This window comes from Cimex lectularius, unplaced genomic scaffold (genome assembly GCF_000648675.2).
Source record: "Cimex lectularius strain Harlan isolate CLEC.00 unplaced genomic scaffold, Clec_2.1 scaffold325, whole genome shotgun sequence".
In the NCBI taxonomy this organism is placed as follows: domain Eukaryota; kingdom Metazoa; phylum Arthropoda; class Insecta; order Hemiptera; family Cimicidae; genus Cimex; species Cimex lectularius.
Genome location: NW_019392911.1, coordinates 424,722 through 444,345, shown reverse-complemented (window position 1 = coordinate 444,345; position 19,624 = coordinate 424,722). Strand labels below are relative to the sequence as shown.

Sequence of the window (19,624 nt, the reverse complement as noted above, 5' to 3'; positions counted from 1 at the left end):
GTTTTTAAATAAATTGTATTAAGGGATCTATCTGTTATTTATCTATTTTACCTGTATTATTAGTGTTATTATGAGTAATTTTTAAGGGTCCGCGCTGCTTGAAGACCAACGGAAGGAGCTCCGTCATCAGTCCTCGGTGGCAGTGTGGATAGAGTCGCTGACTCTCAACCATGGAATCTGAGATCTAATTGAACCTACGGCCAAATATTTTTTTTCCCTTTTCACCTCTCTTTCTCTCTTCCTATGCCTTTCCGGTTTTCTTTCTTCATTAAAATTTAGTTCCCGTTTCTTATCAACATTTTTTTTTCCTCTTTATATTATTATTATTATTTTTGTCGCTTCTTCTTTTGTTTCCTCTGGACACAAAAGGGAGAACGACTGGCGCCCAACATTTTTATTCCTTTCGTTTACTTTTTTTTCCTTCCATTAACCCACCCCCTTCACCACTGACCGGCTGGCCACCTACGTGAGGTTTGGACCGTAACACTACTTCCTGAAGAAGAGTCAATCCATCATTCAAATCAATTGTAACACCAATTACAAGAATAACAACAATTGTGGAAAAAAAACTTTGTTTTTGGTGGGCGGTATGTTCGGGTTTGAATAAGTTCATTCGTTTTTTTATTATTATTCTTTTTTTTTATCGAAGTCATTTTTAATTATTTAATAAATCATTGCAGTTCGTTTTAGTTTAAAAACGTTAAAAAGATGGAAAAGCGGCCAGAACGCGATAAGAACTCTGTGTTTATGAACTGTTAATGCTCGGGCTGTAAACACAGGTCCGAACTGTGAACGCGCAAGCGATTGGGAACGGGAGGAAGTTAGTTGTGATCCAGCGTTATTGCCTGCCGATCCAGCGTCCTTTTGAGATTTACGCACGCCCGCTCGCACGCAAGCACGCACGCATCTTCTTGATTAACCAGGAAAGACTTTACAGTTTATTTTGCCTTGCTTTATTTTAATTTTTTTTTATCAGAAAGTAACTGAAAAGAGTTTTTTTGTTTTATTATAATTTTAACTGAGAAGTAATATTGTTTATTAATTATTTTGTATAAAATCTTTTTTTTTCTTAATACACACTTTATTTGTGAACCAACGCAAACAATTTTTTTTTTCTAATTCATTAACAAAGGACATTCTGAATCTACAGTTCCGGCAACCGCCGGGGAAAGGTTTACCGCCCAAATTTCTTACAAAAAAAAAGTTGGAACCGGTCACCCAAACCCCAACACTTAGTCTTCAGAAGAGGGTAGATAACGAAATAATTAAAAATGACTTGGTATTATCAGAAATTTCCTTATTCTGGCCTTGCTAACCGATTTAGGGATGGTTTGATCCAACAAAACTTTCTTGATCTCCGAATCAAACCTGTTTGACGATGAAATTTTGAAAAGGGCTTGGTTAAACTTGTCGTTAATTGAGATGATTTTCACTAAAAAACATATTCTACATGTAGTTAATTGGGAGATAATATAACAGGTTGAAATATGTTGTTCCCTGTAAACTCTTTCTAAAATAGATCCGAACTAGATAATCTCTACCCTTGGCTCGAAAGATTAAAAATAAAAAGAAATTTGAGAAAAATAAGAAGAATCAACGTCTGCTTACCATAAAAAGGTAAAAGGATACCGAACCACATCATTTGAGGCAGTCTGAACTTTATGGCAATAGATCTGAAAATGGAAATATGGGATATGGGAGAACATAATAGACCAATCAACTTTAAAGAATGAATACACCCAGCCAAAATCATAGGGATTGGACTCCCTACGATAAAAGGCACAGCAATTGAAAACTAATATGATTTATATACCGGAAAATATATATGGAAGTAAGACAGGGAAACATGTTGGTTCTGCATTCGTAGTATACAATGAAGGAATTACAATTTACACAGTAAAATTCAGACAGAGAACTGCAACAACCACAAAGCAGACAGACTTGCGATCATGAAGATTCTTGAATGGACTGCTGATCATATCTTACAAAAGTTCCCATAGATAGGGATAGTCCAAAGGGATATTCAATGTCTGGACAAGTAGTAAGATTTTAATAGAGATACTAGAAGAAAACACTCCATAAGAAGACATCATGACGCACGAAATCAGGCGTACAATGTTAAAAATTAAAGCGTACGGCTGTACATGTGTCTATTGGGTGAAAAGGTGAAAAGCCACAAAGGAATTAAAATAAACGAAGTAGCTGATAAATTAGTTTCAGTGTTTTCTTCACTTCAATTTCCTTCACTATCACCTGTTTACGACAAAATCCCGATCAATATAAAAACAATATTCAAAAAATGCAGAAGAAATGGGAACACCAATCTACATCTAACGCATCAGTTACAAAAAGTACTTCCCAACAATAAAGAAAAGGTTACAAATAAATTTGCCGACAGACTACTGCCTCACTCAACTACTTACAATTACTTACATGGCTCTTTTCGCGCACACCTTCATCGTATTTACATTTTGAACACACTTACATGCCCATGCGACTTCCTTTCGAACCAGACCGTCGTACATAAACTCACGGACTGCAGGTATTACGAGAGAGATAAGCCACGTGACTTGCAGCGGAGATACATGACCAGCCTACACCAATTTGATACAAGAAAAACATATTTGGAGCTTTTATTTTATTTTTTTTTTTGAAGAAATTAAACTTTAACGAATTTTAACTTAAAGGATTTATTGTACCTTTAATGAACTGTAATGTAACTGAACTGTAATATAAGTTTTAATAATATTATAATATTAATATAATAAGTTATATGTTATAATAGTTGTTGAAATGTAATAATATGAGCATAATTTTAATTGCAATACCAATAGTTATGTATTAATATGTAATATCTGTATGGAACTTCTTAGCAAATGAATTTTTTTAAAACTAGATAATAGAATGGTAAACATAGGTTCTACCTTTCTTATTTATTGCATACAAGTAAATGGACTATTTTTTGAGTTCGCTTCTTCAATTTTATAAATCAATCATGGATTCATCAACAATTTACAGTCTTCAAATTGTATTTACATTTATTTACCTTAAATCTACAAGGTCGCTATTTCCACATTCTACACTTTACTTTCTATCTTTTTTTCTTCACGAATCCCAAACGCTCTTTTTATCAGTCCGTCAATATTTTTCACACATTCTCTCTCTCCCTCTCCCTCTCACTCTCTCTCTCTCTCTCTCTCTCCTCTCTCTCACTCTCTCTCTCTCTCTCTCTCTCTCTCTCTTTCTGCCTATCTTTTTTCCATCACCCTCTCACACTTATGGATGGATAAAGAGAGAGAGAGTGAGTGAGTGAGGGAGTTAGATGGAGGTAAGGTAAGAGCGTAAAATATAGTGAGAAGGAAGTGAGGGAAAGAGAAAGAGAGAAAAAGGATAATTCTGTAAAGATGACTTATCTTTTTCTTTCCCCCTCGCATTTTTCTCTCTTTTTGTCTCTCCTTTTCTCTTTCTCTCTCATCCTTTCTACTTCCTTCCCTCTTTTTCTTTCTTTATCTCTCTCTCTCTTCTCTCTCTTTCTCTCTCCCCTATTTATCGATCCATCTCTTTGTACTGCAATGTCCATCAGTTCCATGCATTCTTTCCCTGTTTCTTTTATTTGCACTTCTTTTTTTGAAGTACCTTTTCACTCTTTATCACCATGATCATCACATCCGCTCTTACAATATCTATCTTCTACAATCTCTCTTCCTTCGAAGCCTCGCTTCTCTTAATATTTTAAACTCTTTCCTTCTTTTTTACTCTCTTAGATCTATTTCCTTTTCAATTACTCATGAATAAAATTCCTCTTGCCCTATTTTTCTTTCTAACAATCAAACTCACTGTCATCTTCTATTTTTCTCAATACCTTTCACACTATACCTTACTTTTCCTCCTCTCTTATTCAACCTCTTTCACATTCTTATTATCTTTCCTCAGTCAAATGTTTCTGTTCAACAAAAAAATTTCAATTTAATAAGGTGTTTAGTTATTCAGATATAGTGAGATGCGGTCGGGAGTGGTGTAGGTTTCAGAAAAACATTTTCTTTATCGTGCCAACGTTTCGATCTTTTATTGAGATCATCTTCAGGACCTGGGATTTACAAACAATGTTTACATTTAACAACTACATTTAGGATGTGGAAAAGTGAATTTATACAATGCAAAATATATTTTATATTCAAACAAAGTATTTCTACTCACTCAAAGTGTTTATCTTCTGTGTAATTGTGTCATCCTAGCGTGTCGTGTTGAGAGTGCCAGTGAGATTGTGCTGTTTTATGTTTATATATGTTTGGTTTTTAAGGGGTGGGGAAGGAAGTTGGTATATAAAAGATTATTATTCCTTTGGCAACTTTTAATGTATGATGCCCTTGGTATGTTCTTTCTAGAATAATATCTCGTCATCATTGAAATATAGTTATTATAATAATGATTATTCCTAATATTATTAATATTCTTTCTTTTTTATGGAATCAAATAACTCTTCCGAAAGTTAAAGTTAATGCTCCAATTGATCCAGTTAAAGGTCAAGGTCTGTAATCTACTATGTGGTATGGGTGGTTTTTATCTTGTTTCATATGCTACTTCTTTAATAATGATATTTTTTCTCGATCTATTATGCTTTTTTTTCTTGTAAAAATACAAAGTGTTATTATTAGTGCTGAAATAGTTAGGGCTGTGAATGATGTAATAATAATTGTTAATATTATTCTTTCTAATTAAAGTCCTTCTGATTGGAAGTCAGATATACTAATATACTAAAAGAATAAGCTATCTTCCTCATCAATAAATGATAATATATACAAACAGTCATACTACATCTACAAAATGTCAGTATCATGAGGCAGCTTCGAATCCTAAGTGGTGTGATTTAGAGAAATGATTTTCTATATTTCGTAATAAACATACAATTAAGAAAATAGTTCCAATTATAACATGAAATCCGTGAAATCCTGTGATTATAAAAAAACAAGATCCATATACAGAGTCTGCAATAGTGAATTCGTATCCTTGTAATAATGAAAAATAAATTCCGAGTATTACAGTGATAATTAGGCCTTTTGTAGTTTGTTTATGTTTTCTTTCTATGATTCTATGGTGGGCTCATGATACTGTCATTTTGTAGATGTAGTATGACTGTTTGTATATATTATCATTTATTGATGAGGAAGATAGCTTATTCTTTTAGTATATTAGTATATCTGACTTCCAATCAGAAGGACTTTAATTAGAAAGAATAATATTAACAATTATTATTACATCATTCACAGCCCTAACTATTTCAGCACTAATAATAACACTTTGTATTTTTACAAGAAAAAAAAGCATAATAGATCGAGAAAAAATATCACCATTTGAATGTGGATTTGACCCTAAAAGATCACCCCGTATACCATTTTCAATTCAATTCTTTCTAGTAGCAACATTATTCCTAGTATTTACTACATATTATATACTTCCTTCCCCACCCCTTAAAAACCAAACATATATAAACATAAAACAGCACAATCTCACTGGCACTCTCAACACGACACGCTAGGATGACAGAATTACACAGAAGACAAACACTTTGAGTGAGTAGAAATACTTTGTTTGAATATAAAATATATTTTGCATTGTATAAATTCACTTTTCCGCATCCTAAATGTAATTGTTAAATGTAAACATTGTTTGTAAATCCCAGGCCCTGAAGATGATCTCAATAAAAGATCGAAACGTTGGCACGATAAAGAAAATGTTTTTCTGAAACCTACATCACTCCCCACCGCATCTCACGATATCTGAATAACTATCGATTAACGGTCACTAATCTCTACACATTAATAATTTGTGTTTGAAACCACCTTGAACAATAAATACACATAATAATCATTTGCTGATAGGAACATAGCCGAGTTTTGAATTTTAAAAACAATTACACTTTTCTGTAAAGGGGAAATCATAATTATTCAAACTATACACTAAAATCTTAATTACATGAATTACAGTGAATAAATTTCCTGAAATTTAGTTTCTGGGACTAAATTGACGGTTTGATTAACAACTAAATTACTTTCCACCACTAGTTGGTCGATGCAATTACTATAATTGAAGTTTGCAATTTGATCCTAATTTTATTGTAAAGCACTTACTGTCTTGTCTCTTCGGTATACCAGTATCTCACGGAAGCGTAGATTGCTGTGAGAATTCCAGGGAAAACCCAACCGATGCAGTAGAACCATCTCATTGCTGAGTTGTCTTTGACGAAAACCACGACCAGGGCCAAGTGGAGGTGTAGCCCTTCGCAGAACATCCACAGGTAGTTTGCCACCATGAGGTACTGCAACACGATGTGAAGTATCTGACAGAATGGCTGCAACAAGATTTTTTCGTCCAACTTTTTTTTTAAATTGCACTGCAAATGTTTGTCTAGTTAGTCTTCCTTAAATATCAACTATGTGCTTCCTATATGTTTTTCATTGTTATTCACTGTGTACTAACGTGTTTTAACATTCTTTAATAAACTGTACAGTTTAGAAAATCAAATTGCTAAATATGAAACCATGATATATTTGATTATGTGAAATTAGGCTCAAATAAGGCATTTAGTTTACCACGCTCAGGAATGGGCAGTCATGTTTCGATGAATTTGGATCCCTTGAGTTTATTATCTAACAGGGGCATGAAAGATATACAACAATCTCGGGCTGGTCAACTGGCTTGAAAATCATCAGCATTTTTCCCACGATTTATTGCTAACTTTGGTTCGTGGTAGCAAAGCAGTAATCTATTCAGGAATGATTGAGCTTTCCCTATCGCAGAAATCTGATCAATATGCACCGACAAAAGTGCAGCATCATCTACATAGAATCTCATCACGCGCCTGACTTCCCGCATATAATTAGTTTTAAGAAACTTGCAATATTTTGAGATTTTTACCTTTACTTCCAATACAAAAATCGCCTTATAATTTTGATATAGAGACTGTACCCTCCCTCTCCTCCTTGGTGTCACTAGTTTGAGAAAATTGTATTTTCAGTTGTTTTTCCTTTACTTGCTATATAAAACATACCTTTTTACAAAATTTCACATTTCTATCTATTCGAGAAATACGATTCTTTATCATTTTGATGATCAGTGAGTCAGTTACTAACAAAAATGCAAATTTTGAAATTCTGCCCTTTCGAAAAGACTTTATATTAAGTGCTAAAATTTTTATAACGTTCTAAGCAGCCTAAGCTTAATTGATATTTCAAATTTCAAATGCTCATTTTAAGAGGAAGCAGCGATATGAGAGTGAGAAAAACCAGGTGAATTGGTTCGTGAAAATTCACATACTGGCTTGCTGGAATTTTACCAGCGCATAAATATGACATAAAATCAGTTTGATTTTGCTTGTGCGAAAGAAAAAAGTTTATGCTCCTGTACACTAAAAAATCGGTGCTTAAAGACGACAAAATTTAGACTTCTGTAAACTACGAAAGCGAAAATATCTATTATCGAAACACAACAAAGAAGATCCAAGCGCAAGTTTAAAAGGTGAACGGAAGTGAATATTAAAAGAGATCGTAAACAACAAGAGAACTTGTGGCTTTTAGGAAGTTGATAGAAAGTTTCAAGTTAATTGCCTCCTCGAGGTATACATATCATTGAATGAATTCTTTCTCACATTAAAATAATCCGTAATTTTCCAACGTAGCTCAGTGATGGGGTGGACGGGAATTGCAATGGAGATTCGCACAGAGTTGGTAGTTGTTTGCGGAGGGTGTTTGACGGCCACTCTCTATGTGAATGACATTTTGGAACATCATGCGTTGCCCATCCTCGATGAAATCAGCGAAAATCCTATTATACGATAATGCCCGACCACATGTCGTTCGCATAGCATAACGTCAGGGTCCAAGCCTGGCCGGCCCGTTCTCCAGACCCCCATCGAACATTTATGGAATAACCTCAAAAGACTAATAAGTCTATCACTTCCTGATACGCTCCACGATCTTGAAAGGACTCTTCGTATAGAATGGGCTAACCTCAAACAAAGAGACTTTCCAGACTAGTAGAAAGTATGCAGAGGCTTCTTCGGGACTTAATTAAGACAAGGGGAAGAAATACGCAATATTAAAATGTTAATTAAAAATTTAAAACAAATGTTATCTGTCCGTCTTAGTTTTTCATTTTCCGTAGTAATTTATATATTTTTTTTACGTTTTTAGACAGACTCAATTATTAAACTCAAAAACGTGAAACTTTGATTAATATATGAAAATGTATACGAATCATATATAATGTAAATATTAATATTACATAATATATTTATATAATATAAATATTACAAGTGGGTGGAATTTTTTGCCTGTCAGTGTATTTTGCTACTCTGTCGTACTCTGTCACTCTTCTCGTTAAACGAAAGAACGTTTGGTGGAGCAACAATTTTTTGAGCTCACCTTAGCTTAAACTTATTGAAAAATTAATGGAAAACTAGGGGGTATAGTAATTTGATGAAGAATTATGATTACTCTAAATTATATATTCTTAATAGGATACCATTGATTATTAGTGTTGTGTGAGCTATTTTTAAATTGTTAGTTTTAACTTACAATATAAACTAAAGATGTTTGTATAAATATTTAAAGGCGGATAAAAAATTCATAATCAATAATTCATAATCATCTACAATAAAAGTCAAGTATGATCAAAATTATCTTAGCATAAAACATTAATTCTTTAATTTAGACATTCTTCGAAATCCTTTTCCTTTTAGTTCTTTTTATTTATACATCCAGGATTTATTCATCACGTAAATTGACTTTTAGGAATGTCAAATCTAGGTGAAAAATAAATTATGTTATTTATTTAGGAAAGAAACAAGACGGAGAAGGCTTATTGTTCGCAAAGTTATATCACAAACTATGTCTGTTACAACTATCAATTTAACAGATAAAACTATCTTGCTACATTAGGCTCACAGGTGAAAACTAATGCTGTCGTCAACTGACGACTCGAATGGTATTTCTTGTGGTAAATCATAGGTAGTTGTACAAAATTTCTCATGTCTTTTACAATTATCGTTACGAGTAAATCGTCGGGAACAAGACTTGCATTGAAAAAAAATATTAGCTGAATGATTTCTTTCTTTCCTACTAGAAAGTATGTGATGTTTAAATTTACAAATTCGTTCATGCCTTTTTTTACTGTCCGGCCTAGAAAATATTTTTCCACAAATTAAACAACAGAAACCTGAATCCATCGTTGAAAAAATAGAAAAAAAAATTAATTAATGACGAAAATTGTTGAAACAACGGAATAAATATCTTTGAGAAATAAATTAAAAAAACAAACTCAAGTAATCTTTTTAGATAAGTGCTCAATGATCTCAATATACGTCTACACTGATTTAAAGCTCAAATGCATATACTCGAATGAAGCCAGTGATGCAATGGACTTGCAAAAGCATGGGGAAGGGGGCATTCACGTCCACGTCCCGTATGTGCATGACCATGCATGTATAGGTTCGGACTTGATGATTAATAGTTTAGTACAACCAATCTCGGAGTAAAAAAAGAAAAAATNCGACTGCTCCAGTTAAATAACTTCAGCTGCGGATTCCTTTTTTAAAAAACTTTATTTGAAGTTACAAGAACAAGTTTTAACCTAATTTAACGATGTACTCTCGTCAAGTTCTAGGCAGGGAATCATTATTAAAAATACAGAATTAAATATTCTGTACTTAGGGGGGAGAAGGTGCTGACCACAATACTAGGAATGACACCTGCAGATAATTTCAGATAAACAGAAAATTTCACATAACTTATATATACATATATATATACATACATATATACATCTATACGTATGAGTACGAATTTATACATTGATGTATACAATATAGAAATTTTAGGTTTCATTTGTACTCACACAAAGTGTGTATTTTCTGAGTAGATATGTCATTGTTAGTGAGATATTAATGTTTTTTGTTCATATATGTTTGATTTTGAAGGAGTGTGGAAGGAGGCAGGGATCGAAATTCAGTTTTCTATGAGGGAACGGCTTCTTTGCGGTGAAAGGAACCGATCATGGAAAAAAAACGGGTAATGGCTTGTCGTTCGGGCCTGGTTAACCTGTCAGGGTTATTATAGACGGAATTATTATGGGAAAGAAGAGATAAATTGCTATAATCGAAACCTACATCGCACCAGACCGTGTCTCACGATCTCTAAATAATCATTAATTAAGAGACACTAAATTTCACTATATAATACTATTTGAATAGTAATGTTTAATATCACCTAATTTAAATTTATACAAAATATTTGGTATAAGGTGGAGTTTTGAAGTTGCTTCCTAAATCATTTTTTCAGGATCTTAATATCTTAATCTTAATACCAGCTTAATTGAAAACTGTGCAAACATCCTCCCGACGTATAAAGTTAAATTGAAATATAGCAGTTTAATTTTGTTTTAAATTGAATCGCTTAAATTTCCATGTTAAATTTTTTATTTTAGTCTACCAAATCAGTATGGTCAACCTTTGCCGGTTTAATCTATCAGTCGCTTTTCAACAGATTAAACAAGACATTGAAATCGTTTAAATGTCTGTCTATTTGCGAACAAGCCAAACAAGTTCATCGACCAAGCAAACGTCAACATTATTTCTTAAAATATCTTAAAATGTGAATGTCACCTGATTTCTTTGAACTACAGATGTGTTTCCGACAACCAGTTTGTACCAAATAATCCACATAAGGTTGTTGGCAGCGAACGATGAAAAGAGCTGAATGTGTATTGCGATCCTTGTGCACCGTAGACTCCTGTGAAAAAGCCTGTAATAAGTTCTTTTGTTAAATTTAATTTGTTTCATTTTAGAAAAGAAAAGTGTAGTTTGGCCGTTTTTGATCTTATTGAAGATTGAGAAATGCCTCAAGGCTTTCCATAGTCCAAAAAAGCTAGACTAGGCGGACCAGGATGGTGGGAAACATCCTCCTACCAAACTCAAGAAATCAACTCATATCAAAAAATATAATACAGCTTTAGTTATCCCTTTAGTTTTTAGGTAGTCTTATTATAACAAATAACGAAAATACTTTAAGTATACAAAAATCAAATCATTTTTAAATGAAATAATATTCTCGCTATGTTCTCTATTAAAAATTAAAAAATGAGAGAGAACTGTGATATATAATATTTATTAAAATTTCATTCTCCTAATATGACATATGAAAGTTATATTCAACTGATAGATTTAACACTACTAAAGTTCGTCGGTCACTGCTGTGCACTACCTTGGTTTTTGGTTGCATGGTTTGTATTTCAGTTCGAAATAAGCGCTTGCAGAAGCTTAGGATAGGCGTTACTACGTTTCAATGAAGATTAAAATATCAGGGCCATGTGTGCTCCCACAAGAGAGGTGTTTAAAGGGAAGATAGAGAACTCAGAAGAAAAGAAAAACGTTACAGACTCCTCATTGCTCACTCAATAACTAGCCAAACGTTAAGCTATAAAAATAAAACAACAGTGTTGTTGCTGTGTTGCTCGTCAATGTAGCAGAGTGAAGGCTGACTTTGTTGGGAGGGAACTTTTATCTTTTCTTTTGGGTTCTCTCAGGTTATGGACTAAAAAAGAACGGACTTGGCCACAGTGTAGATATCAATACACTGCTAGTCTACTTGTCTTGGGATGAGGGTCTGGAACTTTTTTTTACGGTTAGGTTTTTGTTGGGATTGTTATAACCCAAAACAGCACCTGCAGATTCTGCAAAGAAGAAAAACATGAGACACCAAGACCCTTTACTAACAAACTTTGGCGCGACATCTGCCCACAGGAGGAAGTGTTTTGGGATATACAACGTAACTGTACAAGAATTTCAACCACTGAAACCTGCTGCTCATATTCGTTGATGAGCTAGGTTACCGCTGTGCTATAGATACTGAACCTGGGATACAATAGCTCTCAAAGGGCGCAATATATTACACACCCCGAACATTATATCTACATCATGTAACTGTGGTTTATCTTTGTTCTCTTTGGTTAGCAATTTTTAAAAATGATTATTTAAATTTGTTAACCTTTTAATGAAATTTCATGGTAAAAATAATAAAAATATCAATATTAAAATTGTTGTATAACCATCACATACGAATAAAACTTGTAAAATCTATAAATAAATAGAAATTTTTTTAAAAACAAAAACCCTTAATTTAGAATATGTTTCTTAGTGACCGATTTCATAATTAGTTGAAAACGTGAGGAGCGGTCCAGAATGAGGTGGTTTATAAAATCACTTTGTTTTATTATTTTGCTGAGTTTCTACTTTTATTCGGGTCATCTTCAGGGCCTACAAGTTAAGATGTAAATATAACTTTTGAACTAATAATTTTGTACTCTGCTCATTGACTATGATAGGGTGGGGGACGCGGTAAATCTGAGAAAATTTCTTTTATCATAGGCGGTTTGATTTAACTCAAAGGAAGACGAGAATGTGGATTTTCTGGATTGCACTTGTGATTCGGCATTCAATATTGCGAAGGAATTTAATTGTTAAACTCGATAAATGTTGGAAAGGGAAAAATAAAATTAAGGTTTAATAGTTTATTTGCTTTATGACGTTGGCGTAGCTACAGCTGAGTTTTCATATATCTGTTCTGTCATTTTACTACTTCATTCTTAACCGTTTTTCAAGACTTCAACAAATTTATTTAGAATATTTAAAAAATAGGACAAAATAATAATGTACATAAACATCTTTAAAGAAAGTTACGGCCCATAAATCCTGTTGCAGGGGAAAATATAAAAGACAATTAAACGCATAACATGGTTTATTACCTTAGACTAAAGCTAAATTCAATACTGTATTGAAGTTTACTATCTAATCATATTTTACATTTATCATGCACCTCAACGACCGGAGGTAAAAAAAAAATGCACCTAAAAGTATGAGTTGAAAATGAATGTCAAAAATATATTTTTTTCTAAACATTTAGTGATTATTGGAACTGTATATTTTAGTAATAATAGAGTCTATATTAAACAAGGTGATTTTTAAAATCTATAGCATGTCTTTCTTTCAACATGACACACTTTTTCTATAGAAAGACAAAGCAAAACATAAAACCAGGAACAATTACATTGATTGCATTTTTCCGTAGATACAGGTATCACATAAAAAAGTAGTTGAGTATCAACTTTATTTTTTCAAATGATATATAGCAAGTTTTGATACATTTTTAATAACTAAATTTTTAATATAAAAAAATTACACCAAGCACAATTAGATAGGTATCGTATTCCCCGAGATATTTTAATATATAGACTGGAGGATATTTCATACTTTGTTGTTGAGATATGTTCTAAGGTCTATTGGTCATTGTTACTCACCTTTTTTTTACTTTAACAGCTGTTCAAATTGGCCCCCACCTGCTGCAAAACAATAGCATGCTCTGGACAACGCCTGTTGCATCCGCAGTTGAATCGGGGCGAATGATAGGCACGTTTTAATTACTCGTTCTTTAAGTACTTGTACGGATGTGAGAGGAGAAAGATCACCGTAAACCCAATTTTTAAGATAAACCCACAAGAAATAGAAATGGGAAAAATCGTTCTTTTTAAGGATTTGATCATAACCGCTCACTAAGTGAAATTAATCAGCTTTTTTCACGGCTAACATTGGAGGGTTTTTCGAATTCGGTGTACCAACGCTAGGGCTAATCTTAAAGGTTGATTGTCTGAATTACAGGGTTTCTATATGAAAGAAATGTCGAACTGTTTGTAGGGCCTTTTTCAGGATTGGATCGGATAAAAAACTCGTAAAGACTTTTTCGTTTTTAAACACACGCTCTTTATTCTTCATGTATAAGCACTTACATATTAGAACCTCCCTAGAAGTGACCAACGGATTTAAGAACGTCACAGTCTGACGTCACCTTAGCGCAACATTCAAATTTATTCTCCTCCATGTTCAACATTTTTGTATTATTGCCAATAAAAAATTTCAGTCAAAAAAAAGAATAAGGATTGGTGAGTGGCTGAAGGGGGTAAGGGGGTGAAGTCATTAGTCAAAATTTTACTCAGTAATAAAGACAAAATTTAAAATTAAGCGGCAATCGCTGAAGAGTTGGGATCGGGTGGAGGAGATCAGCGCTGCCTAACGTTCAGTAAAGTGAGTTAACTCTTTTGATCAGCTCGCGAGCGGAGCGACATTACTACAAAACGAGGTTATCCAGTTTTACACTAATTTGAGAGAAACGGGAGAGGAGCGAGGCATAGGCTTTCATATACTATTAAAGAAGGTAAGTAAAAGGACATGATGGGAAAATTAGGGGGACAAATGATGGGTTAGAGAAAAATAATAAACAACAAGCATCTGAAAAGGACTATTGAATTCTTTGATAGAACCTAGATAGTTTTACCTAATGCAGATCAAGTAGTTCTACCCTAACCGAAAACCTGCTTGAAATTCCATTAACACACCTCCATTAACTTATTTCCTCAAATTCTGATACATCAAACTTTCAATATCCTTCCATTTGTATTGATCAAAAAAATTCCCTATTGGTGTTTAAGTCCCGCTCTCCTTTTTAGTATAATATGAAAAAGCTGAGACAACCTTAATGCTCTAGGGGCAATTTGATTTTCAGAAAGTGTATTAAAAAAGCAAAACAATATTTTTAGGAATGTGTGGGTGACATACTTACCTATGAAACCAACATATGCCCATAAGTACCTTCAATTTATGAACACGTGAGAATGTTTGAAGGACCGATATTACGCACATGATAGCAATAGTCAGTCAATTTATACAATTATAAAATAAATAGATGAGCATAAATTAAATATTTATAAGAATTCATAGACCTATAACAGGATGAAATAAATAATTACAACACCAATTATAGTTTTAGCAACAGCAGTTGTGATAAGTGAACTGTGTCCGGTTGTTTTGCCTTCGACTGTACTCGATGCTGCCCTACGAAAATCTGGACCGTGGGGATCGCAGAGCGTAGAGTTGCCATCGTTGGGTGGCATAAGGCAGATGTGCACGATGGTAATACAATTTTATGGGAAAATGGACTTGGGATTTGCGTCGGGTAGCGTCACATAGCGTTGCATCAGGTAAGTGTGTTCCCGGCTAACCGTTGCGGCCACCGACACCCTCTCAAATATTCTTCCTTAAAGACTTCGACATTTTTATAGCTTTTGATTTTTCGATAGCAAGTTCTTAACAAAAACTTTAAGTACTCAAAATTATGAAAATACTGATAGTTGATCTTTCTCATGGTAGACCATCGTGGACGGTAGAGAGCGGAACACTCAGGACATGGGCTATTTAACGTACTCAACGTCTGTCCGTCGTTTGAGTTTAGTAGCAGTGTAATAAAATCGATCAGTAATAAATTGACCAATTGTTTGGTGTCTACCCAGCTAAATTTTATTTCCTAACTTTTCCGTATAAAATTTTTTAGATGGACTATTGATTTTTAAAATTCAAACTACATGTATTATTGTCATTATATTAATTACAACATACATTTAATATAATCCAAATTAACCGAGTATAAAATTGATTAGTTTCTATTTTTAAAAAATTAATTTTAATGGATTGGTAGAAAATTGATCAAAACACCGGAAAACTATTTTTTTATATAATGAATTTAACTAACAATTTATTTCACAGTTTTGCTAATAAAATTACACCATTTTCGTCAAGTAGCGTCAGAACAGGGCAGTCATATTTTTTGTAGTTCATTTCAAACTAAGTATATGTAATTTTGTCATTATATTAATTACAACATTCCTATTTTAATGTGAACCAAATTAAACGAGATCAAAAATTTATAAGTTTTCATAAAAATGATTAAATAATGGTGGTAAGGAAGAAAATTTATCAAAACACTGGAATAACATTATTTAAAACAATGAAATTTAACAAACAATTTATTACATGGTTGTGCTCATAAAATGTAACTAACAATTTATTACATGGTTTTGCTCAAAACAATGCATTAAGAGCAAAAAAGGCGTTGTAGAGCAGTTAATCTCTTTTTATAGATACCCGATCCGTGCCTTTTTTCAACAATGCTTAAAAGTTAATTTTTTTAATGAAGAAATGCAATTACAAGAAAATTGAGATACTGATTTGAGATACACGCTGTATGACTGTTCGTGGCGTGCGCTTGCCGTCGAATAGATGTGTACACCCTACGAAAACGTGGCAAGGCGTCGGGTAGCATCGGGTAGCGTCTACCAAGATTTCTATTTGCAGCACTAGTTTGGTGGAATGGGCTAGAAAACAAAGGGGCTATTAACAAGCTAAGATCATTCCAAAGACTAGGTTGTATGATGATGACGGGAGCATTTCCCACTACACCAACCCTAGCTTTGGAAGTGATAACAAACACTTCACCTCAACACATTGAGGTCAAGGTTAAAGCATTAACCAGCTGCTGCTATAGATTAATTAGTGAAGGCAGCTGGAACCATAAGAGAAATAATGTAGGACACTCGAAAATTCTACATTTATTGAGTAAGGTCAACAACCAACTACTGGGTGTAACCGATAAAAAGGTGAAAACACCTTTAGGGAAAAAGTACTTTCAGGTAGTTACTCCCTGTGACTATAACTATAGGTCTGATGATTACCATCGTAGCCTAGACTGCTTCACCGATGGCTCACTCATTAAGGATAAGGGAAGCGGTGCTGGAATACATATACCTAAATTAGGGATCAGCATCTCCTCTCCTCTTGGTAATAACACCTCGGTCTTTCAGGCAGAGGTCTGGGCCATTAATGTTTGCTGTAGAACACTTATGGATAACAAGATTAAGGGAAAAGATATTAAAATTTTTTCCGACAGTCAGGCCAATCTAAAATCATTACAAAAAGAACTATCAGCATCTAGACTGGTAGAGGAAACCGTTGAACTCATTAATAGGACTATCACCAGGTATGAGAATAGGGTAACCCTCATATGGATACCTGCTCATAAGGGGCACTATGGCAATGAGGAGGCGGACAGCCTGGCCAAGGAAGGATCAAATACTGCGTTTGTCGGGCCACAACCGGTATTACCCCACTCTTTAAACACAGCAAAAGAGAGTATAAGTAGCTGGGGCATGAAACAATTCCTTAAGGAATGAAATATGTCCCCCGGATGCAGGCAATCGATGAAGTTTCTGAAGGAAATCAAACCTAAAGAAACGAAATGGTTACTCTCTAACTCTAGGAGGGGAATAGGGAGGCTGATAGGTATCCTAACGGGCCATTGCCCCTTGAGAAGACACCTCTTCATAATGGGTACTCTACCAGACCTCTTCTGCCGCTTCTGCGAAACAAAAGAAGAAACGGCTCGACACTACCTCGCAGAATGCGATAGGTATGCTAGGAAAATATTTAATACTTTCGAAGGAGAGGACATAACCAAAACACTCCCCAGGATAAAATGGTCCTCAATCCTGGGGTTTGTGAATAGGTCCAATAGGTTTATGCAGGACTCGTGAGCCGACTAGGTCCCGGACCTTTAAGGGATGGGGTACGGGCCTACTCAGGCTTTTAACCCCTCGGGTCCTTGTCGCCCGCCCTGTGTAATATATATATCGGCTAGCGTCGCATAGCGTTGCATCGGGTATGTTCCCCGCTTGAGACATTGACAAGGCGACCCATCACTGTAAGGCGGCCCTGCGTTCGAACCCAACATACTTACAAATAGAACCCTTTTGTTTTCAAAAACACCGAAACCCCCGATGAGGTGGTTGCTACCAATAAAATAATCAATAGCATAAAGTCTCTAAAGGAAGAAAAATTTCAAAGCTCCATTTCAAACGCTAACGTAACTACACATTGGAATAAGATTTTGGTATTCTCGGAAGAGAAATGCTTTGTGATAAAATTGAATGAACATTGAAAAGAATAAGCGGTGAGAACGCGTTTCCTTCAGTTAAGCATGACTTTCCTTATCGCAATTTGAATAATTATTCAGTCAATAAAAAAGTTAAATAAAAGTTCAAAACTCCCGAATATATACATAACAAGTAGGCTACACATGAAATTCTCCATGTCGTAAGAGGTGAATTTCAAATAAAAAGCAGATGAAATGGAAATTTGTTTTCCCCCCGATTCAAATATAAACGATTTCGAAATTTTGAAAAGCTTCGAACTCGTGGTATAGGCGTATTTAAAGAAACAAAACTTTTTTTGGTCTTGTTTATCATATTTGGCCATAGTTCCTTGATATCGGTGAACCTGCTAGCCAAACCCGCGCGGGCCAACCAAGGCCGCCACCGGGGGATGCTCGGAGTGCCACCTTTTGGTTTGATCTTAGGGAAATCCAAGCTTTCTTGCAGGTGCATTGACAGGATTAGGATAAAAACAACTTGTTTAACAGCGCAGGGGACACGTCCACATCCTTCCTGCAGACCGCGGCCCAATTCGCTCTGACCACTCCTCTCCTTCACCCGACCACCGCCAGGCCCCAACCAGCAGAACCCACATCGATTCATTTATCGTTCACAGTTTTTAATTTCGACTACGTTTTTATTAAGTCGATCAAGTTTTTATTTCGACTATATGTCAAGTCACTACTTGTTTAACAGCGCAGGAGACACGTCCACATTCTTCCTGCAGACTGGGGCCCAATTCGCCCTGACCACTCCTCTCCTTCACCCGACCACCGCCATGGCCCAACCAGCAGAACCCCCATCGCTTCATTTATTGTTTACGGTTTCTAATTTCGACCAAGTTTTTATTAAGTCGATTAACAATCCTTATATCAGCGATATATGGTCTATCTAATTTCTGCAATTTGCTTTTCCTTGCCGAGGAGAACACCATGCATCCGTAATTAATTTTGTACACAACAGCGATTTAAATACGTTAATGAATATTTCCCTCGTTGCTCCCCATCGAAAATTATTTAGAAATTTTATTAAATTTAATACCTTTTTACTCTGGACCGCAGTATGGTCGATGTGGTGCTGCCATCTCAATTTTTAATAAAAAAATGAGGCCGAGGTATCTTATACTGATCAAATACTCGAGGGCCGTTCCTTTTAGCGCAAGAGGAGAGGCAGTATTTTCCCTTCTCAGTCTGCAGAAGTGTACTACTTTTGTTTTACCCCTCGTAAATGTGAATCCGATGCCCTCAGCCTCTCTGACCACCACATTGATCCCTTCTTGTACTTTTAGTTATTCGAGTTATTTCATTGATATCGTCTCCACTGGAAAGGATTGTCAAATCATCGACGTACAAGGCCTTTAGCAGAGGAGCTTCCCATTTATTTGATATTTTGTTTACTGCGATTCCGAATAACGTTACAGAAAGTACCGATCCTTGGAAGATTTCATTTTCCCGCCGATGTTCATCCGATGTCACTGCACCAATTTTAACCTTAAATCGTCGGCTTTCCAAAAAAGTATTTGTTAATTTAAGGATTCTCCCCCGTAGCCCCCAGTCATGACATTTTTTCACAATCCCATATCGCCAGGTTGTATCGTAGGCCTTCTATAGATCGAAGAAGACCGCGACACAATGTTGTCTTCTAAGGAATGCATCCTGTACCGCGGTCTCGAGAAGGCCGGTCTGGTCGACGGCTGAGTGGCCTCTCCTGAAACCCGCCTGTTATGAATTAAATAATCCTTTTGTTTCCAGGTACCACACCA

The 19,624-nt window shown here is 34.9% G+C and overlaps 1 protein-coding gene across 1 annotated transcript in view; it reads right to left on the bottom strand.

Moving 5' to 3' along the window:
* Window positions 1-3,915: 3,915 nt before the first annotated feature.
* LOC106672988 (calcitonin gene-related peptide type 1 receptor-like) overlaps window positions 3,916-19,624 on the bottom strand; it is an 85,704-nt gene continuing 69,995 nt past the window's right edge. Inside the window, exons 6-8 of the mRNA XM_024229275.1 lie at window positions 10,658-10,784; window positions 6,129-6,349; window positions 3,916-3,943 (exon numbers count right to left, since the gene is read on the bottom strand). Of these exons, the coding sequence (XP_024085043.1) occupies window positions 3,934-3,943; window positions 6,129-6,349; window positions 10,658-10,784 (358 nt within the window). The 3' untranslated portion in view covers window positions 3,916-3,933. The remainder of the gene's footprint in view (window positions 3,944-6,128; window positions 6,350-10,657; window positions 10,785-19,624) is intronic.